The 17,412-nt window shown below is 27.5% G+C and overlaps 1 protein-coding gene across 1 annotated transcript; it reads left to right on the top strand.

Annotated features, from left to right (window-relative positions):
- Positions 1-15,526: 15,526 nt before the first annotated feature.
- LOC120077163 (calmodulin-binding protein (DUF1645)) lies at positions 15,527-17,086 on the top strand. The gene is made up of 2 exons (XM_039031069.2): positions 15,527-16,245; positions 16,343-17,086. Exons 1-2 carry the CDS (start codon positions 15,784-15,786, stop codon positions 16,940-16,942), a joined length of 1,062 nt encoding a protein of 353 aa, XP_038886997.1. The 5' UTR covers positions 15,527-15,783; the 3' UTR covers positions 16,943-17,086.
- The last annotated feature ends 326 nt before the right edge of the window (positions 17,087-17,412 follow it).

The raw sequence follows: 17,412 nt of genomic DNA on the forward strand, positions 1-17,412 counted from the left end.
TCAAGATAAAAAAGGAGTTGTGGATTCTTCACCTCTTGTGAGTAAATGTGAGATTTTGAGAAAGATCTTTTTAGGAGAGAATAATGCAGGGAAGAACACAATTCGTTCTTCACCACTTGTGAATTTCCTGTGATGCTATGTGTAGAAAAGAGAGGGGGGGGGGGGGGGTAAAAAAAAACTCCCAAGGGAGTTACTCCTCAATTATATTAAATTTATATAACCTATAGTCTTAATATGAATCATATTCATATTAATTTTAACCTAAAGTTTTATATGAATCTCATTCATATAATTAATACTTGAATCTATTCAAATATTTATTTCTCTCATCAAATTTTATATTATAAAGTATCCATATACATTATGTTAATTGTATCTCATACATTTAATTCCCTTAATTAATTTAAACAGTTCAAATTAATTCAAAAATTAATTGATTCTTATTTAACTCTTAATGAACTAGCAAATGGACCTTATGAACTTACATATTAGAAGCTCCAATGATACAAGATTAATTAACTAAACTCTTCGATTAAATAATCAACATTCATTAATTATAAGTCACTCCATTAAAAACCGACAACTACACTCTTCACATTGTAGATATATTTTTAAATCCATAGATATAATTAATCGATAGTAAGTTGACCATTCACAAATTGCTTGTAACTACAGGTGAGTCAAATTATCGTTTTACTCTTATAGTTACATCTAACTTTTTAAATACAACTGATCCCTTTAACGAATAATTAGTTATAGTCCAACTATAAACTAGACCCCTTTCTGGCCAGTGAGAGGGTGAGACGCCTCATTGTTCAAGATCCAGAATCAGCCCTTAAGGAGCAATTCATCTACTTACTCTATGACCGGGAAGGAATGAATTCCATATTGTATAACTGTGTTCCCAGCTCCCCACTTAGACAAATCCCCAAAATGGTAGGCATATTGAGTTGGTGAATCTGGTCACTCCCACCCATACAGACAAAGGATCGGTCTCACAGGCAGAAGTTCACAACTCATTCAAGATTAAGGTCAAGTTACCTACAGTCATCTCAGTGAAATGTAAGTCTCTTCAAGTAACAGTGTTGTAAAGAGATATTGATCATTTCGTGGTCTGGTCTTATACAAATTCTTTGTATAGAATACCTTACTCACATATCTCCACATAAACGATTAGAATCATATCATTTATAACACTTTACAACAATTGTAATAATTACAAAGTAGGTCGTATCCATAGTGTCACCAGGATAAGGTACCCAACTTTATCCATATACTATAAACCATTCAGGTTTTTACTTAAACATGATCTACTTATATGTCACCACATACATGACATTAAATAACCTTAGATCTTACTTTATTGGATTTGGGTTAATGCAAACTAAATGTCAAATAAAATAAAACTTTATTTTATTTAAATAAATAATTCGTGTACAAATAATTTGCAAACTACAAAACCCATGAGATTTAGGATATCAACCCCAACACCATCTCTACAATAACCAACCCTTTAAAGAAAATGTAAAGTGGGATAACCACCCACTTCACATTAAATCAAACTATTTAATTCAATTATAATGTTAATTAATTAATTTCCTAAATGAAATATATAATATTTAGTTAGATATATTTGAATTTTATTCAAATATTTATCTCTCTCATAACCTATAGTTTTAATATGAATCTCATTCATATTAAATTTTAACTATAATTTTAATTTGAATCTAATTCATATTATTTTAATAATTGAATCATATTCAAATATATTAAATCCCCTTTATCTTATAAAGTTTAATTTTTGAATTTTGTTCACAATTAACTTTATATTATAATACATCTATTTACATTATGTTAATTGTATCATATACAACTAATATTATTCCTTTATTTAATTTGAAAAAATCAAATTATTTCAAAACTGCTAGTCGGGGACCTATTGAACCTATAGATTAGAAGCTCTAATGATTCAACATTAACTAATTAAATTATTTAATCATATTAATGAGCATTCATTAACTGTGAGCTACTTCACTAAAAACTCACGACTGCACTATTCACGCTATAAAATATTTCATGAGTAGTTCGTAATTAAAATTGGGCTAAATTGTCGTTTTACCCCTGCAATTATCTCTCACTCTTTAAGTACCATTGATCCCTCTAATGAATAATTTGTTTATGGTCCTACCATAAATAAGTCCCTCTCAGGCCAATGAGAGGGTGGGTACCTTTGTTCAAGACCCGGAATCAACATTTAAGAGAACTACTCATCTACTTACCCTAAAGGCGGGAACGAGCAAATTCCATCTTGTGTAGTTATGTTCCTAGCTCCCCACTCGGTGTCATCCCAAAATGGTAGGCATATTGATCAGTTAAGGTCATTCTCACCCATACAAATCAAAGAACAACCCTCATGAGCAAGAGTTCATAACCCACCCAGGATTGAGATCAAGTTACATGATTATCCTATGTAATATTAATCTCTTCCATTAACGGTGTTACAAAGAGAGATTAAGTATTTCGCGCTTAAGTCCTATACAAACTCATTGTATATGATACCCCATCTCGCATGTCTTTACATGAACGATTTGGATCAAATCGTTTGTAACATTTACAACATTTTTGTAACAATTACAAAGTGGGCTGTATTCGTAGTGTTATTAAGACAAGACACCAAACCTTAATCCGTATACTATAAACCCTTTAGGTTATTACTCGAAACGTGATTCAACTGTATGTCCACTACATATTGTTCAAGTCTTATGAAATAATCTTGAATTTTTCCTTAAAATGGATAATAATTATCGCATACATAAAATAATCAATTATTATATCAAATAACTGATTAATTACAAGGCTCTAAGACATATATATATATATATATATATATATATATATATACATACATATATATATACATACATACATAGTCTTGAAATTTCATACTATTTTAGCTATATGATTCTAAAATTTTGGTTAAATTAAAAGTTTAATTCTTAAGCTTACGAATTTTTTAAAATCCACGATTCTACTAGACATAAAATCTTAAAGTTTAAGATTTCAAAAGACATAATAATAATAATAATAATAATAATAATAATAATAGAATAATAAAGATTAATTTTATATTTAATAAATTATTTTTTTAAAATTGAATTTAGTAAAAAGGTCGATTAAATACAATATTGAAAGATTAGAATTTCAGAAGACATAAAAATGAATTTTATTTAGAAAAATTAAATTTATATTTTATAAATCAATTAATTTTAAAAGGTTTGAATTTCTGAAAGTATCAGAAGTTTATAAACTTATTAAACACCTTAAAAAAAATTCAGGGATAAATAGAAAAAAAAAAAAAAAACCAAACTAAACTGATAGTTTAATCACAAATTTGCAAGTTTCAAATTCTAAACCTCGGTATTATAAATCATTATTTGTAATTGCAAATAAATTTTTTGCAATAATTTTGTTTCGAGTTCTAGAATTAGCTCATAGACAATGTTGGCATAGGAACACACAATTCTTTATTTCATTTATTTTTTTAAAAGAAAGATATAGAATATTCCTTGTTAATTTAAGATCGTCCATGTAATAAGTCAAGATGTTGGATCTTTTAAAATGAATATAAGTTTTTGTTAAGTGATTAATAGAAGGTTAATACTTATGAATAAAATAGCTTTTTATTATTAAAAAATAAAGTTTTGGACATTTAAATTTAGAGATTTAATAAAAAAAAATTTCACAGGAAAAATGTCAAATAAAAAAAAAAATCGACAAACACTGATAGACTTCTATCAACGGCTAATAATGATAGACTTGTATCAATTTTTATTACTGAATGTCTATCAAACCTATAATTAAATTTTACTATTGATATAAATATTTTTCTTATATATGTTTTTTAATTTTGAAAATCCCCTTAACTAATATAATGATAAAAGATTTCAAATAAAAAATAGAATTGAAACTTATATAATATTTTGGACAGGGCTTTACACAAATGTTAAAACGTTTCGATTTTTACAAATGTGTTTCACATTAGAAATATATGAATTCATATATAATAGGAAAATTACTATAATATTAACCCTCATCTAATGCATTATATGAAATTTATGGAAAAAATAATAAAAATAAATTAGTAATTGAAATGTATTCCATTAACTCGTTACTAAAAAAGAAAAGGAGAAAAGAACGATTGATGCTGAAGCCTGGAAAAGTTTGATATTAAAATATATGATAGTTTGCTCTGGTCATTTAGGAAACTTTTTTGAAGTAGTTTCCCTTTTGCAATACTATTTATTTTATTTAAATACTGTAATAAATAGTAGATAATTTGTTTAAATATCAAACTATTGAATATATTTTCAAACATAGCAAAATATTATAATCGGTTAGTAATATATACTAATATAGACATTTATCATCAATAGACACTCATAGACACTGATAAATAATGGTAATAATATTCTGCTATATATTTATAAATATTTTGATTCATTTTTCTATATTTAAAAATAGTCCGATGGTTGATTTTATAAAAAGATAAAAGTAAAAGTAAAAGAAAATATATTTTTCAAAAGAAAAAAGTTCGATATGGATGAAAAGATTTGAACATTTTAAGCGCTAAAAAGTTAAGTAATGTCTTGATTGAATGAATTATGTTCATGGATATGTTAAGAAAAAAAATTTATGAGATAAAGGACTCGTATTCAATAATATATATATATATATATATATATAAACATGGTTCTACCTCCAAATTAACTGACAATAACGAAAGGAATAATCCATCTACGTTATGAAGATTGTAAAGTCTGCTCAATCTTCTGGAAGTGGAATCTTCACTAATCCATATATAGTCTTTAAATATGAGAATTTGCATAATTGTCCCACTAAAACAAATGTATAATACTTTAACTAGTTGAATTATGTTAAGTTGACAATATACATTAATTGTTTGTTAATCATTACTAAATTATGAAGTAGTACTTATCTAGTTCGTCTGATTTCTTCGTTTTTTGTTTGGATATTTTACCTCTGTATGTCCAGTTTCAGAGATCCCGGATTGTGGGGTGTTTTTTATTCTTCTGGATGTTTTGTTTTTTATTCGTATTGTCTTTTTTGTCGGTTCTGTTTTTTCGCCACTGTGCGTCTTTGTAGGTGCTCTTTTTGCTCTGGTGCCTTGATCTCGAGTTGTGAGATCTCTCTTGTTGTTGTATAATAATATTACCTATTAAAAAAAATTATAAAGTAGTAGTTAATGAATAACGACGTATTCTTACTATGATGTGACTCTTCATATGAAAATAATTTATATTGATATTTACTAGTTTTTTTCTCTCTCTTTCTTTCTTATGTGGCATAAAGTCTTGTCTTTGCCATTATTCCTACATTAATGCTATTTTCCCTTCTCTTTCTTTGTTCTCTTTCAACCACTCTCTCTAAAAACCGCCCATTCATAGGATGAAAGAGATAAGAAAAATTAGGGAACCAACTAGCGGTCGAAAAAACAAGACATGAGAAGAACAACATTGGTAACAAAGGCATAAAACCAAAACTTTAGATATAAAAGTGATAATGATGTTTCATAAACATGTCGATGCTTACATGTTATTTCCTAATCTAATATGTTTGGTGGTAGCCTGTGATTTACCATGATTAACAATAACGTTCTCTTCATCGTTGTCATCTTATATCAATAAGAAATTGAATACTGAAAGTGAGATCTATTAGCGTCAATTAAGGTAGTCTAAAATAATGGGAAAATTTCTAGTACTACTGTAGTACATATTCCTTTTTTTAAGTGTCTGATACGTTATATGATGATATGTCATCTTATTTTATGGTTCTCATACACTTCTTAAATGTTCTTTTTGTAACTTTCAATGAATAGGAGTAGTATGAAAAATTGTCCATATTACTATACTACTAATAATTTTTTCATTTTAAATAACTAAATAATATAACTCGAGACAACGAGTTCAACGGAGATCCTAAGGTCACATAATTAGGAGGAGAAATTGTAACTCCAAGTTTCATCCATCTAAGAAGAGGAGGTTGATCGAACTATTAATAATGGATATTGCAAACAAAATTAGAAACAAATATAACATATTTGATTTCTTAAACAAAAATATGTTTTTTTTTTTCAAAAATAAAAATATAATTGATTTAATTGATTGTAAGTAATGGATAAAATTTGGACACATTGGTCTACTTAATTAACTTTCACATTGTACATACTTTTGTTATCTACTTTTTTTTTTAATATTTTGTAAAACCCTAATAGGTCCCATTTGATAATCATTTAGGTCTCGTTTTGATAACCATTTGGTTTTTTTTTTTTTTTTTAAAAAAAATTATGTCTATAGACACTACTTCCACCTCTAAATTTCTTCCTTTGTTATCTACTAAACCAATGGTTAATCAAGCCAAATTTTGAAGAAAAAAAGCTTTTAACGACTTGTTTTTGTTTTCGATTTGGTTAAGAATTCAGTCATTCTACTTAAAAAGATGCAAATCATTATAAGAAATGAGAATGAAATAGGCTTAATTTTCAAAAACCAAGACAAAAAGACAAAATGGTTACAAAAAGCAAGTCTTACTTTCTGGTTTTGATTTTTAGAAAATTAATAATCCTACCAACTCTACTTCTACCTATACATTTTTTAGATGATTGATTAAAAGATTTAAATTTCAAGTCCAAAATGATTTTTGCCCAACTTTTTAAAACTCAAGAATTTTGACATTTGCTTACATCATCATGTAAATTTATAAAATTATTCTCAAATGTTTTCGTTGGAAAGTTCGATCTAACCCCCATTTGTTAACTAATGGGTGATTCCACTAAAACCTATAGTTGAACTCCACTGTAGATATATTATGTCCCCTCGATATAACCATGATTAGTAAGTTTCCAATCAACAAATTGAATCCTTCTCAGGCCAATGAGAGGGTGGGCCTCTTGTTCAAGACCCAGAATCAGCACTTGGAGGGAACAACCTCTCTACTATCCCTAATTGAGTAGGAGTGAATTTCATCTTGTACCCTATGTCCCCAGCTATTCATCCGGTCTTATCCCAAAATGGTAAGCTTATTGAGCAGAGGTAGTCGGTCTACTATCACCGTTTGCAGATCAAAGGGTAATCCCGAACAAATAGGAGTTCATAATTAGCTCAAGATTAAGGTCAAGTTACCTAGGTCATCGATTTGAAATAATCAGTTAAACAACGTTATAAAGTAAAAGTGATTGGTTTCGTGGTCCGATCTTACACAAAACTCATTTGCATAGGACACCCTCACTCTTCATGTCCCAACATGAACGAATTAGGATCACTTCGTTTGTAGCATTTAATAGAATAAGGCACCCAATCTTATTCATAGTAGATCATTTTGACTATTACTCGAACCTAATCCACTTATATGTTTCCACATAAAGTTCAAGTACTATGTAATAGTCAAGGGACTTTGGTTTGTTGGATTTCCAAAAGACAATATATTTAATAACTTTATTGAATTTTCATAATAAGTGCTATTATTTACAAACCACGAGTTTTAGGATATAAAACTCAACAATTTTTTTTCTCCTAAAATTCTGGTCATCCATCTAACAAACCCTAAAATTTTCTATTTTGTTATCTATTTTTTATTTTTTATTTTTTAAATGGAAAAAAAATAATAATACAAAACTTGAACTATTTGCTTCCAACCAAATAAAATATTTTCCAATACCTTGGAGGAAAAAGAAAGAACACGAAAGTATTTGATAAACAAAAAGGTAGAAAATAAATAATAGTATGAGATAAATAATGGTAGATGAGATCCGACATAAAAAAGTAAAGGCCAGCTTGGGCCGAAAATGTGGACTTTTTAGGCACCAACCACCCAAGCCCCCCTCTATCCCTCTCAACATCTCCATCAAACCCTCCATTTTTATGAATCTTTTGAGCACCAATTACATTCTCTTTTTGTTTTTTCAAGTAAAAAATTCATTTCTAGAGTGTGAATTCAAATCTTGGATTTATTATAAATGTTTAAATGATTTTCTCATTTGCAATATTTGCACATATTTGTTGGAGACTTAACCAAACTACATTAATAACTTTTATGTTTGGTTCATATTTGGTTTAAATACTACTTTTAGTTTTGATTTATTTTAGTCTCTATAACTTAAAAATATTTATTTTAGTTTATGTAAGTTTAATTTTGGTTTATTTTCGATTCTATTCTTTTAGAATATTCATTTTAGTCATTATACTTTCAAAAAGTGACTAGTATTTAAATTTTACTACATTGTGAGTCGAATCCAGTCTTTGATTGTACTAATTTATTACATTTTAGTACGTTGTGAAATGAAGAGTCTCTATTATTTTGGAAAAATTTTCACCAATAGAAAAAATATTAAACTATTTACAGAAATAGCAAAAAAAAATATTATAATAATGATAGTTCTATTAGCATCTATTACATGATATCAATAATAAACTTTTATCAGTTTCTATTATTGATAGATTCTTTTTTTTTTAGCACAATAATTAAGGAGATGAGGATCAAACCTTCGACGTCTAGGGAGGAAGCTAAGCTCATTTTGACATTTCATTTTCCTATTTGTTTCCGCTTTTTAGATTGTGTCAACAACTATACTAAGAAAATAATAAGATGGGACAAATATTAAAAAAGTGTGTGGAAAAATTTGAATAATATTTTAAAGAGGGAAAAGAAGAAAAATGTAATCACAAAAGATTCAATATTTCATTCTAAATTGCTTGAATATTGTGTTAGGGAGAATTTTATTCAATTTTGAAGCAAGCAGATCTCATCACTTTATCTTTTTGTTTGTTTGTACTTTTTGTTTCAAAATAGATGTAATCACATTTTTGTGGGATGGTTCCCTATTTCTTGTCTTCTTTTCATCATTACACCTTAATTTCTTCATGCACCTTTTCTTCTCATGAAATTATTTGCATATGTGGAAACTATTTTGCCTTTTTGTTTCTTTGTTTTTCCATTTTTTAAAAAGTAAGATTTTTAATAATATATCACATTTTAGGTTTTTTTTTTTCAAATAAGTTTTTTTTTCCCTCTCACAATAATAAATTAAAATGACTTACCTTAAACTTTTAATTTTCTTTCTTTCACAATTAACTTCATGTAGAGAAATATATTTTCAACATTACAACAAAAGCTTAGAAACTAAAATTCAACAAGTTTTATATTTCTTTTTGAAGTTAATCTAATCATTCATGCACAAAACAAGCAAACTTCAAATCTTTCATTTATATTCTGAATTTTATATACACTTTCTTTTTTTAATTGGGTAAGTTGATGCGGAAAAATGGATCGAATGTAAATATTTTAAGAGAAAAATAGTCAAAGTATTCTGCAAGAACCAAAAAAAAAAAAAAAAAGATGAATACGAGTGTGGTATCAAGACACATACTTTGACACTCAAGATAGTCAGAGATTTGTAAGTAACTTGATAGAAGAGAATAGAAAGGGATCTTTTAGCATCTCTTCGACTAATGACTTTAGTTGTTCATATAGGCTAGTAATGCATAACTGATGCATGAATCCATAACCCAGTGAGAGATACGTTACAATGTCACCATTTGGGTTGTAATCGATGCTTAAGTATATCACCCACTCAACTCCTCAACGATTCCTTTATGGATCGTTGGTTGAAAATCTAGACCGTTCTAAATTCAATCACTCTGAGGTCCTCCATGGGTTTTGTAGAGGTATCGCCCATGAGTCCTATAGAGGTCGTCATGGATTCTTATAAAATCTTCTATTGGTTCTCTGAACTTCACCCATGGGTTATCTAAGCTACCTCATGAGTTCTCAAAGCTACTTATAAGCATCTTCATGGGTTATTTGAGCTACACTTAAGCTCCCTCATGACTCTCAACCAATCCACTTGGATTAGTTTTTTAAGACCATGGGTGGCTATTAATTGAACGTGAGTCTCACTGGTCTTGGTCTACCATTTCAAGTCTTTTATCTCTATAGATTCACTGGTCTTGGCTATTGATCGAACGTGAGTCTCACTGATCTTGCATCAATATATCTACCTATTGTTTTCTATTTAACTTGTATTGACTAAGATTATAAAAAAAAAAAGTGTAAGCAATTTGTGTACAAGACTTATCATATCTCACAAACAAAGCCATATACCAAAAAAGAAAAGAAAAAAAAAAAAGAAGCAAATTTTAAGAAGAAAAGAGACTTTTTTTGGGGTGAAAGGAGGACAGGTTGTCTTCTATTTTTCAAGCACTCAGCTAAAAGGTTAAAGTATATATTAAAAAGTCAAAGATGAAGGAAAAATTATGGTACTGGCATGCAGTTAATTAAAAGTATGCAATGAGTTTGGAGCTTTGCCTTTTTCACTTTACAACTACCCACATGATAAACAAATAAAATATTAACTTATATATTCACCACTGTCAATTCGAGCCTAATTTAGTTAATAAAGCATTAAACTATCATTCGATAAATTGATGGTTTTAATTTCTCAACACTTTAAAAAGTTATTGGACTTGAAAAAGAAAAAAAAATTGAAAAAAAAATAGATTTTCGAATTTTGTTTTTATTTTTAAAATTTGGCTAAGAATTCAACCATTATATTTAAGAAATATACAAATCATGGTAAAAAATAGGATGAAATACACTTAATTTTCATAAACAAAAACAAAAAAACGAAATGATTACCAAATGGGGCCGTAGTTGTTAAAGTCTTGTTTTTGTTTTTGAAATTTTGTTAAAAGTTTAAGTATTTAGTTAAGAAGTATGAAAATCATGTCAAAGAAATTGTAATAAAACATACCTAAAATTTCAAAAACCAACAACTAAAATTTGGTTATCATATATAACCTTTACATTAAATATTGGCTTTTTAAAGTTTCTGTCTTATTCCTTTATTTAGTTAAGATCATTTGAATTAATTAATTAATTAGAGTTGTTTTTAGATTTTTTTTTGGTTGATTTGATCAACTAAAATCAACCAACAAACTCTCTTATCTTAAAAAAATAAAATAAAAAAAAAATCTATTTAGTATCTTCATTAAACAACAAAGTATTTAGGTTTTGTTTGGTAATAATTTTGAGAACTAAAAACGATAGTTTTTTGTTTTTTTTATAAATAAAATTGGATAAAAATTCAAAAATTGTATTAAAAAAATATATAATTTGTAAAGAAATGTGAATAAAATAGATTTAATATTTAAAAATAAAAACAAAAAATTAAATGGTTATTAAATGAGATTTTAAGTTTTTTTTTTTTTTTTAATATATAAGTTTGTTTATTAAAATTTTCTAATTTTTAAAAGAAAAATTTGGAATTTTATCAAAGTATTGAAAAGTAAAAAGAGGCGTTCGGAAATGATGGCTATAATTATTAGAAATATTTTTCAAAACAAATTACAAAATAAAAAGAGAGAGTAAACAAATTAGTTCTTAAAAATAAAAATTAAAAACAAATAATCATGAGGTCACCATATTTGTGAATTCAACCATTTCCCCTTTTTAATTTATAATCGAATTTTAACTTATTACAGAAGACTTTTGTTGACCAAGTAATGTATTTTATTATTTGTCATAATTCAATAAATAAAATATAAATGAGATTGAAATATAGTATTTATTCCTAAATTATGTTCTGATTCATTCTTAAAATTTAAAGAAAAATTATTTTAAATGATAAAACTGCTAAAAATATTTATCAATAATAATAAAATATCACAATTTATCTGTGATAAAATGTAATAGATAGTGATAGATTATTATTTATGTCTGTTTATTTATGTCATGATAGACAAAGATAGTAATCTATTACAATCTATCACAAATAGATTGCGATATTTTGATATTGTTTGTAAATATTTTCATTTATTTTCCTATATTTAGAAACAACTCAAATTTAAAATACATCAATTCTAACCGCTCATGTTTCAATAAATTTTAGCTCGAGTCAGTGTCATAAAGCTTTTTTCTTTTTAAATGACATAACTTATTGTCTTATTTATCTTATTATTCAAGGTTTGTTTTTTTTATAACAATCAATAGTGTGACGATCAAATAGTTGACCTTTGGAATAATAATTACATCTTCTTTTATCAAGTTATGTTCAAATCATAATATTATATTTTCATGGATATTTCCACATTTCAACTGGTCCGATATCGACGTAAATGTTAATCGATATTTTCATTATATTGTAAAAAATCTATGAAATATAAAAAATAAGAATAAAAAAATCATTAATATAAATCTAATATAAATAATAGACATGTTAATTGACTTAAATATTATAAAATGTATATTTACTAGTTTAAATATTTTGTTTTTGTAATTTTTTTGAAATATTCTTTGAAATCAAAATTTTCGTAAAATTAACATCTCTATGGACATTTTAAATCTTTTTCGAATATGTTAGTATCTAAAGTTTATAATTTTTTAATCTCTAAGATTTATGACAATATTTTTCTAAAATATATGCAATTCCTTCCTTTTGTTATTAAACGCACTTCAACCATATCTTTTTCTTTAATTTCTACACAATCAATGTATATCTATATTTTAACTTTTAAATAAACAACCAATAGGCTAAATTTACAAAATGATCTTTAATCCTTTTAGATTATTATAATGTGTACCCTTATATTTTGAGGTTCTCAAATTTACTTAAATGTATTTTAAAAAATATAATAGTTAGTGCATTTATGACTAATTTCATAACCATTTCGTTTTCTATTTTTTATTTTTGAAAATTAAGACTATTTTCTCATCATTTCTTATAATAATTTTCATTTTATTAAGTACGATAATTAAATTTTCAGTCATATTCCAAAAACAAAAACAAGCTCTTAAAAATTATTTTTTTAGTTTTCAAATTTTGACTTAATTTTTTAAATCATTGATTAAAAGTAGATAATAAAGGAAGAAGTTGGATGTGGATGTATTGTCTATAGGCTAATTTTTAAAAACAAAAATAGAATATCAAATAGTTACCAAATGAGGTATAATTTTTAATTTTTGAAATTTATGCTTCTTTTCTCACAATATTTTTACTAAGGTGTTCTTATTTATTTAGGTATCGTTTAGTGACTATTTTATTTTTTGTTTTTGGTTTTTGAAAATTAAGTTCATTTTCTTACAATCGTTTGCATATTTTTTTAAGTACAAGAGTTGAATTCTTAGCCAAATCTAAAAATAAAAACTACTTTTTTTAGTTTTCAAAATTTGGTTTAATCTTTTAGAACATTGGTAAAAGTGACAACAAAGCAAGAAATTTAGAGGAGTATTTATAGGCTTAATTTTAAAAATCTAAAAACTAAAGTCTCATTTGGTAACCATTTTGTCTTTGAAAATTAAGCCTATGAACACTTCTTCTATCTCCGGATGTCCTCATTTGTTATATACATTTCACTAATGGTTTAAAAACCTAAACAAAATTTTGAGGAAAAAAAAGTAGCTTCCAAAAAGTTGTTTTTATTTTTAGAATTTGGCTAAGAATTCAATCATTGTATTTAAGAAATATGCAAATCATTGTAAGAAATGTAGATGAAATAAGCTTAATTTTCAAAAACAGAAACAAAAAACAAAATGGTTACCAAACGGGGTCTAAGTAGCTACTAAATATAACCTTATAAATAAAATATTTTTAGTGGAGTGTTTACACATTTAATTGATTGTCAATTTTTTTTACAAAAATAAATGATTGCCAAACAAGACTTAAATTATTAATTACGACAAATTTTGTTTTTCAAAGTAGCTTGTCTATACGTTCAAATAAGTTAATGATACAATTAAATTTTAATGGCACACCTGTTGTAAAATTGAGGAGCAAACTAAAGCACAGAAAATGGATACCCAAAAATTATATTATGATAATTAGATAATTAAAAATATATATAAAGTATAAAATAAAGAAATTTGTGGAAAATAAAAAATCACTAAAAAAAATCTTCCTTCAAAATTCACTAAAAATTCTCCAATTCTTCTTTCAATTTCTCACCAATATGCATTTTTTTTCGAGATCCATTAAATGCCACTATTTATAGATAAATTGGTAAGTAAGAAGTGGAATGACTTGAACCCGAATGGTGTGTATTCATAAAACACATGAACAATATATAGAATAACACATGAAGTAAGGAAATAAAGACACGTGATTTTTAGGACACTGATCATAGACATCTATGTTACACATTTTATAATATTTATAATAATATCAATTTTGTATTATCAAAATTTTTATTAAATGACTTGGTTGAAATTTTTAAAGGATTAAGGAACTAAATTGAGAATTCCCTACATTTTCCCATGAACAAAATTTAATCATAAACTTCAAATTCATTCATCAAATTAAAATCCAATTTATGCCATGTTTGAGGTTTAAATGGTTTGGTAAATTAAATTATTTATTAATTTATGTAATAGCACTTTCCATTTTATTCTTACTTTCAAAATCATGCTCTTCCCATCTTTTGGATTCAACTTCTCTATAAACCTGTTAATTTTGAAAATTCCAAATTTGCCCCTTTTTCTCTTTTCTGAAATTCTCTAATATCTTAATTTGGATTGGTTCAATTTTTTTTTTATAACAATTTTCTGGTGTTAAACTTTGACAAAATATTTCAAATTAAATAAATTTATTTTCAATAAGCATTTAAAAATTTAAAAATAATTATCTTATAACGAATTTAATATTTAATATCTATTTGGTCATTATATAGTTAAATCACGACAAAATTAACAAAACATCATAATATGCTTTTATAAAGTTTGAAATTGAAAGTGAGCATTTTAAAATCACAATTACACTAAAGTTATCTCAAACTAAAGACTCTTAAATTAAAATTCTTTTAAATTCAATAACAAATTTGGTCCTTATTTAGAGATTTTTTTTTTAAAGTTTAGTTTTTATAGTTTTAAAAATTAGAACTTAATCATTATAGTTTGATAAAACCTCATAAATAATTTCTAAAATTGGTAGCTTTTTTAGAGATAATAACTAAGTGTATAAAGATATTTTTTTTTAAAAAAAAAAATTATAAATATAGAATTCTATCGTAGACTTTTACCTTCCATCATTGGTAGACTCTTACAAGCGATTCAACCTATCACTGATTTCTACCAATGATATAATTTATCAGTAGATTATCTAAATTTTGTCATATTTATAATTTTTTACATTATATTATAGCTGTTAATTCTTTAAGCCTGGTTGCTATATTTACAACGATCCCTTTTATAAAACTCATTCAGAGTCTTTACTGCAAGGACTATTTAGGAGAGTTTATTAAATCTGATACTAAATTCTAATTGTCAACATAAAAATTAAATTTTAATTTTTTAAAGAAGATTTTAGATAAATAAAAAACTAATTGTTTTAAATAAAAAAACTGGTGTAAATACTATTAAAGTTACCGTGAGATTCTCGATATTGTGTTATATTTATAAATAACTTAACCTATTTTTCTATATTGGATAATAACCTATATATATATATATATATATAAAAGTCATATTCTTGAAAAGTGGGGAAGGGATTTGTTATAAGGCGGCCTATCTTAACAATCAATTAATTTTCTCTCCCACATTTTTCAGTCAATATTTTTCCACTCTCTCTCCTTCCTCTCTCTTTCCTCTCTCTTCTTCTTCTTCTTCTTCATCAACTTCCCTTCCGCCATTGTTATAAATCCTTCTCTTCTTCCCTTTTCTTCACCTGACCCTAAACCACTTCCATAGCCTGACCTCGGAGATTTCTCATCCCCGTTCGCAATGGAAGTGGCGGTTCCAGTCGCTCCCGTCGACTTCAACTTCGACAGCGCCTGTTCTTCGCCTTACATGACCGCTCCTTCCAGTCCTCAGCGCTTCGGCAACTTCTTCTTCTCCAGCGCTCCGACTTCTCCTTCACACGCCGCCGCATTCTACTACGATTTCAACGAGTTTGATTCTAGTTATGGCGATGGAAGGAGTTCTTCCGCTTCGGAAATCCCTTTCCTGTGGGAGGACTTGCCTGGAATTGCGAAATCTGGAGGCGATGGTTGTAGTAGTGTTGCTGATGAGGATTTTGAATTCGATTTCAGTGGACAATTGGAACGGACTTCTTTGTCGGCTGAGGAGCTTTTCGATTGCGGTAAAATTAGGGCTCTAAAACCTCCGCCGTGTAATCGAGTGACTGATTCGATTTCCTCCAATGCAACGTCGCCGAGATCGTCGAGATCGTCGACTATCGCACAGGTACAACAGAAATTCATCGTGATTAATTGAATATAGATCTCTGATTTCGATCTCTCTGTTTTTCTCCTAATTTTACCGAACGTTTCGATTTCAATAGGGAAAGAGAATAGCTCAAGAAACGGCGACGACACAAAGAAACGGCGACGGAAAGCGAGGGAGAGAAAGAGCGAATACGAATATTTCCTCTTCCTCACGATCATCTTCATCCATAAAACGCAGCGGAAGCCGATCGCTATCTCCACTACGAGTCTCCGACATCATACTCGATTCCGATCTTGAAATTCCTACAAAATCCGCCATTTCTTCCACCACAAGCAACGATAAACACTCAATCTCATCATCGGCATCATTTCTTTCCGCATTCTCATTCTCCAGAGGTCAGAGAAGATGGAGAATCAGAGACCTGTTACTTTTCCGAAGCGCATCGGAAGGACGAGCGACGGACAAGAAGACAGTGGAAGAGATGAAGAACTCAAGCTTCCGGTCAATAGAGAGCCTGAGTTCAGTGTCGAGTTCGAGAAGGAGAGGACCGATTTCACCTCACGAGTTGCATTACAAAACGAACAGAGCAGTTTCAGAGGAATTGAGGAAGAAGACGAGTTTGCCTTACAAACATGGCCTCTTAGGCTGTTTAGGATTCAATTCTTCTATGCAGCGAAGTTTCTCAAGAAGCTTTGGCTCTCTCGCACGTGCATGAAATATTTTCTTCTTCTTTAAAAAAATTAATTTGATTCAATGTTGTTTTTGAAATAGATATAATATTTGTAAGTTGTAAATTTTGAACCCAAACATATCTCAACTGTCTTTAAACAAAGTAAAAGTAAACACAAATTTCACCTTAGAAGTGGGAACCTCTATTTATTTTGTCAGTTTTAACTAGATGATCAATAATTATTACCCTTTTTAACATCGATGGTTCGATTCGTTAAAATTTGTTCGTCTTTATTACTTTTTATATATTGTATGGATGTAATAAAATTGTCCTTCTATCATAAATATTGGAGTAATAGTTTATTACCACAATTTTGAGTGGAGATACGAATGATCTTTATGTCATGCGATCAATTGCAAAATAAATTCAAAATGTTAATCCAAGATAAGAGTGCATTACTAGCCATAATGAGTGAAATCTTCTATTTCTATAATAATATAGAAAAGCATTACTAA

Source organism: Benincasa hispida, chromosome 5 (genome assembly GCF_027475165.1).
Source record: "Benincasa hispida cultivar pf3 chromosome 5, pf3_genome.v1.1, whole genome shotgun sequence".
In the NCBI taxonomy this organism is placed as follows: Eukaryota; Viridiplantae; Streptophyta; class Magnoliopsida; order Cucurbitales; family Cucurbitaceae; genus Benincasa; species Benincasa hispida.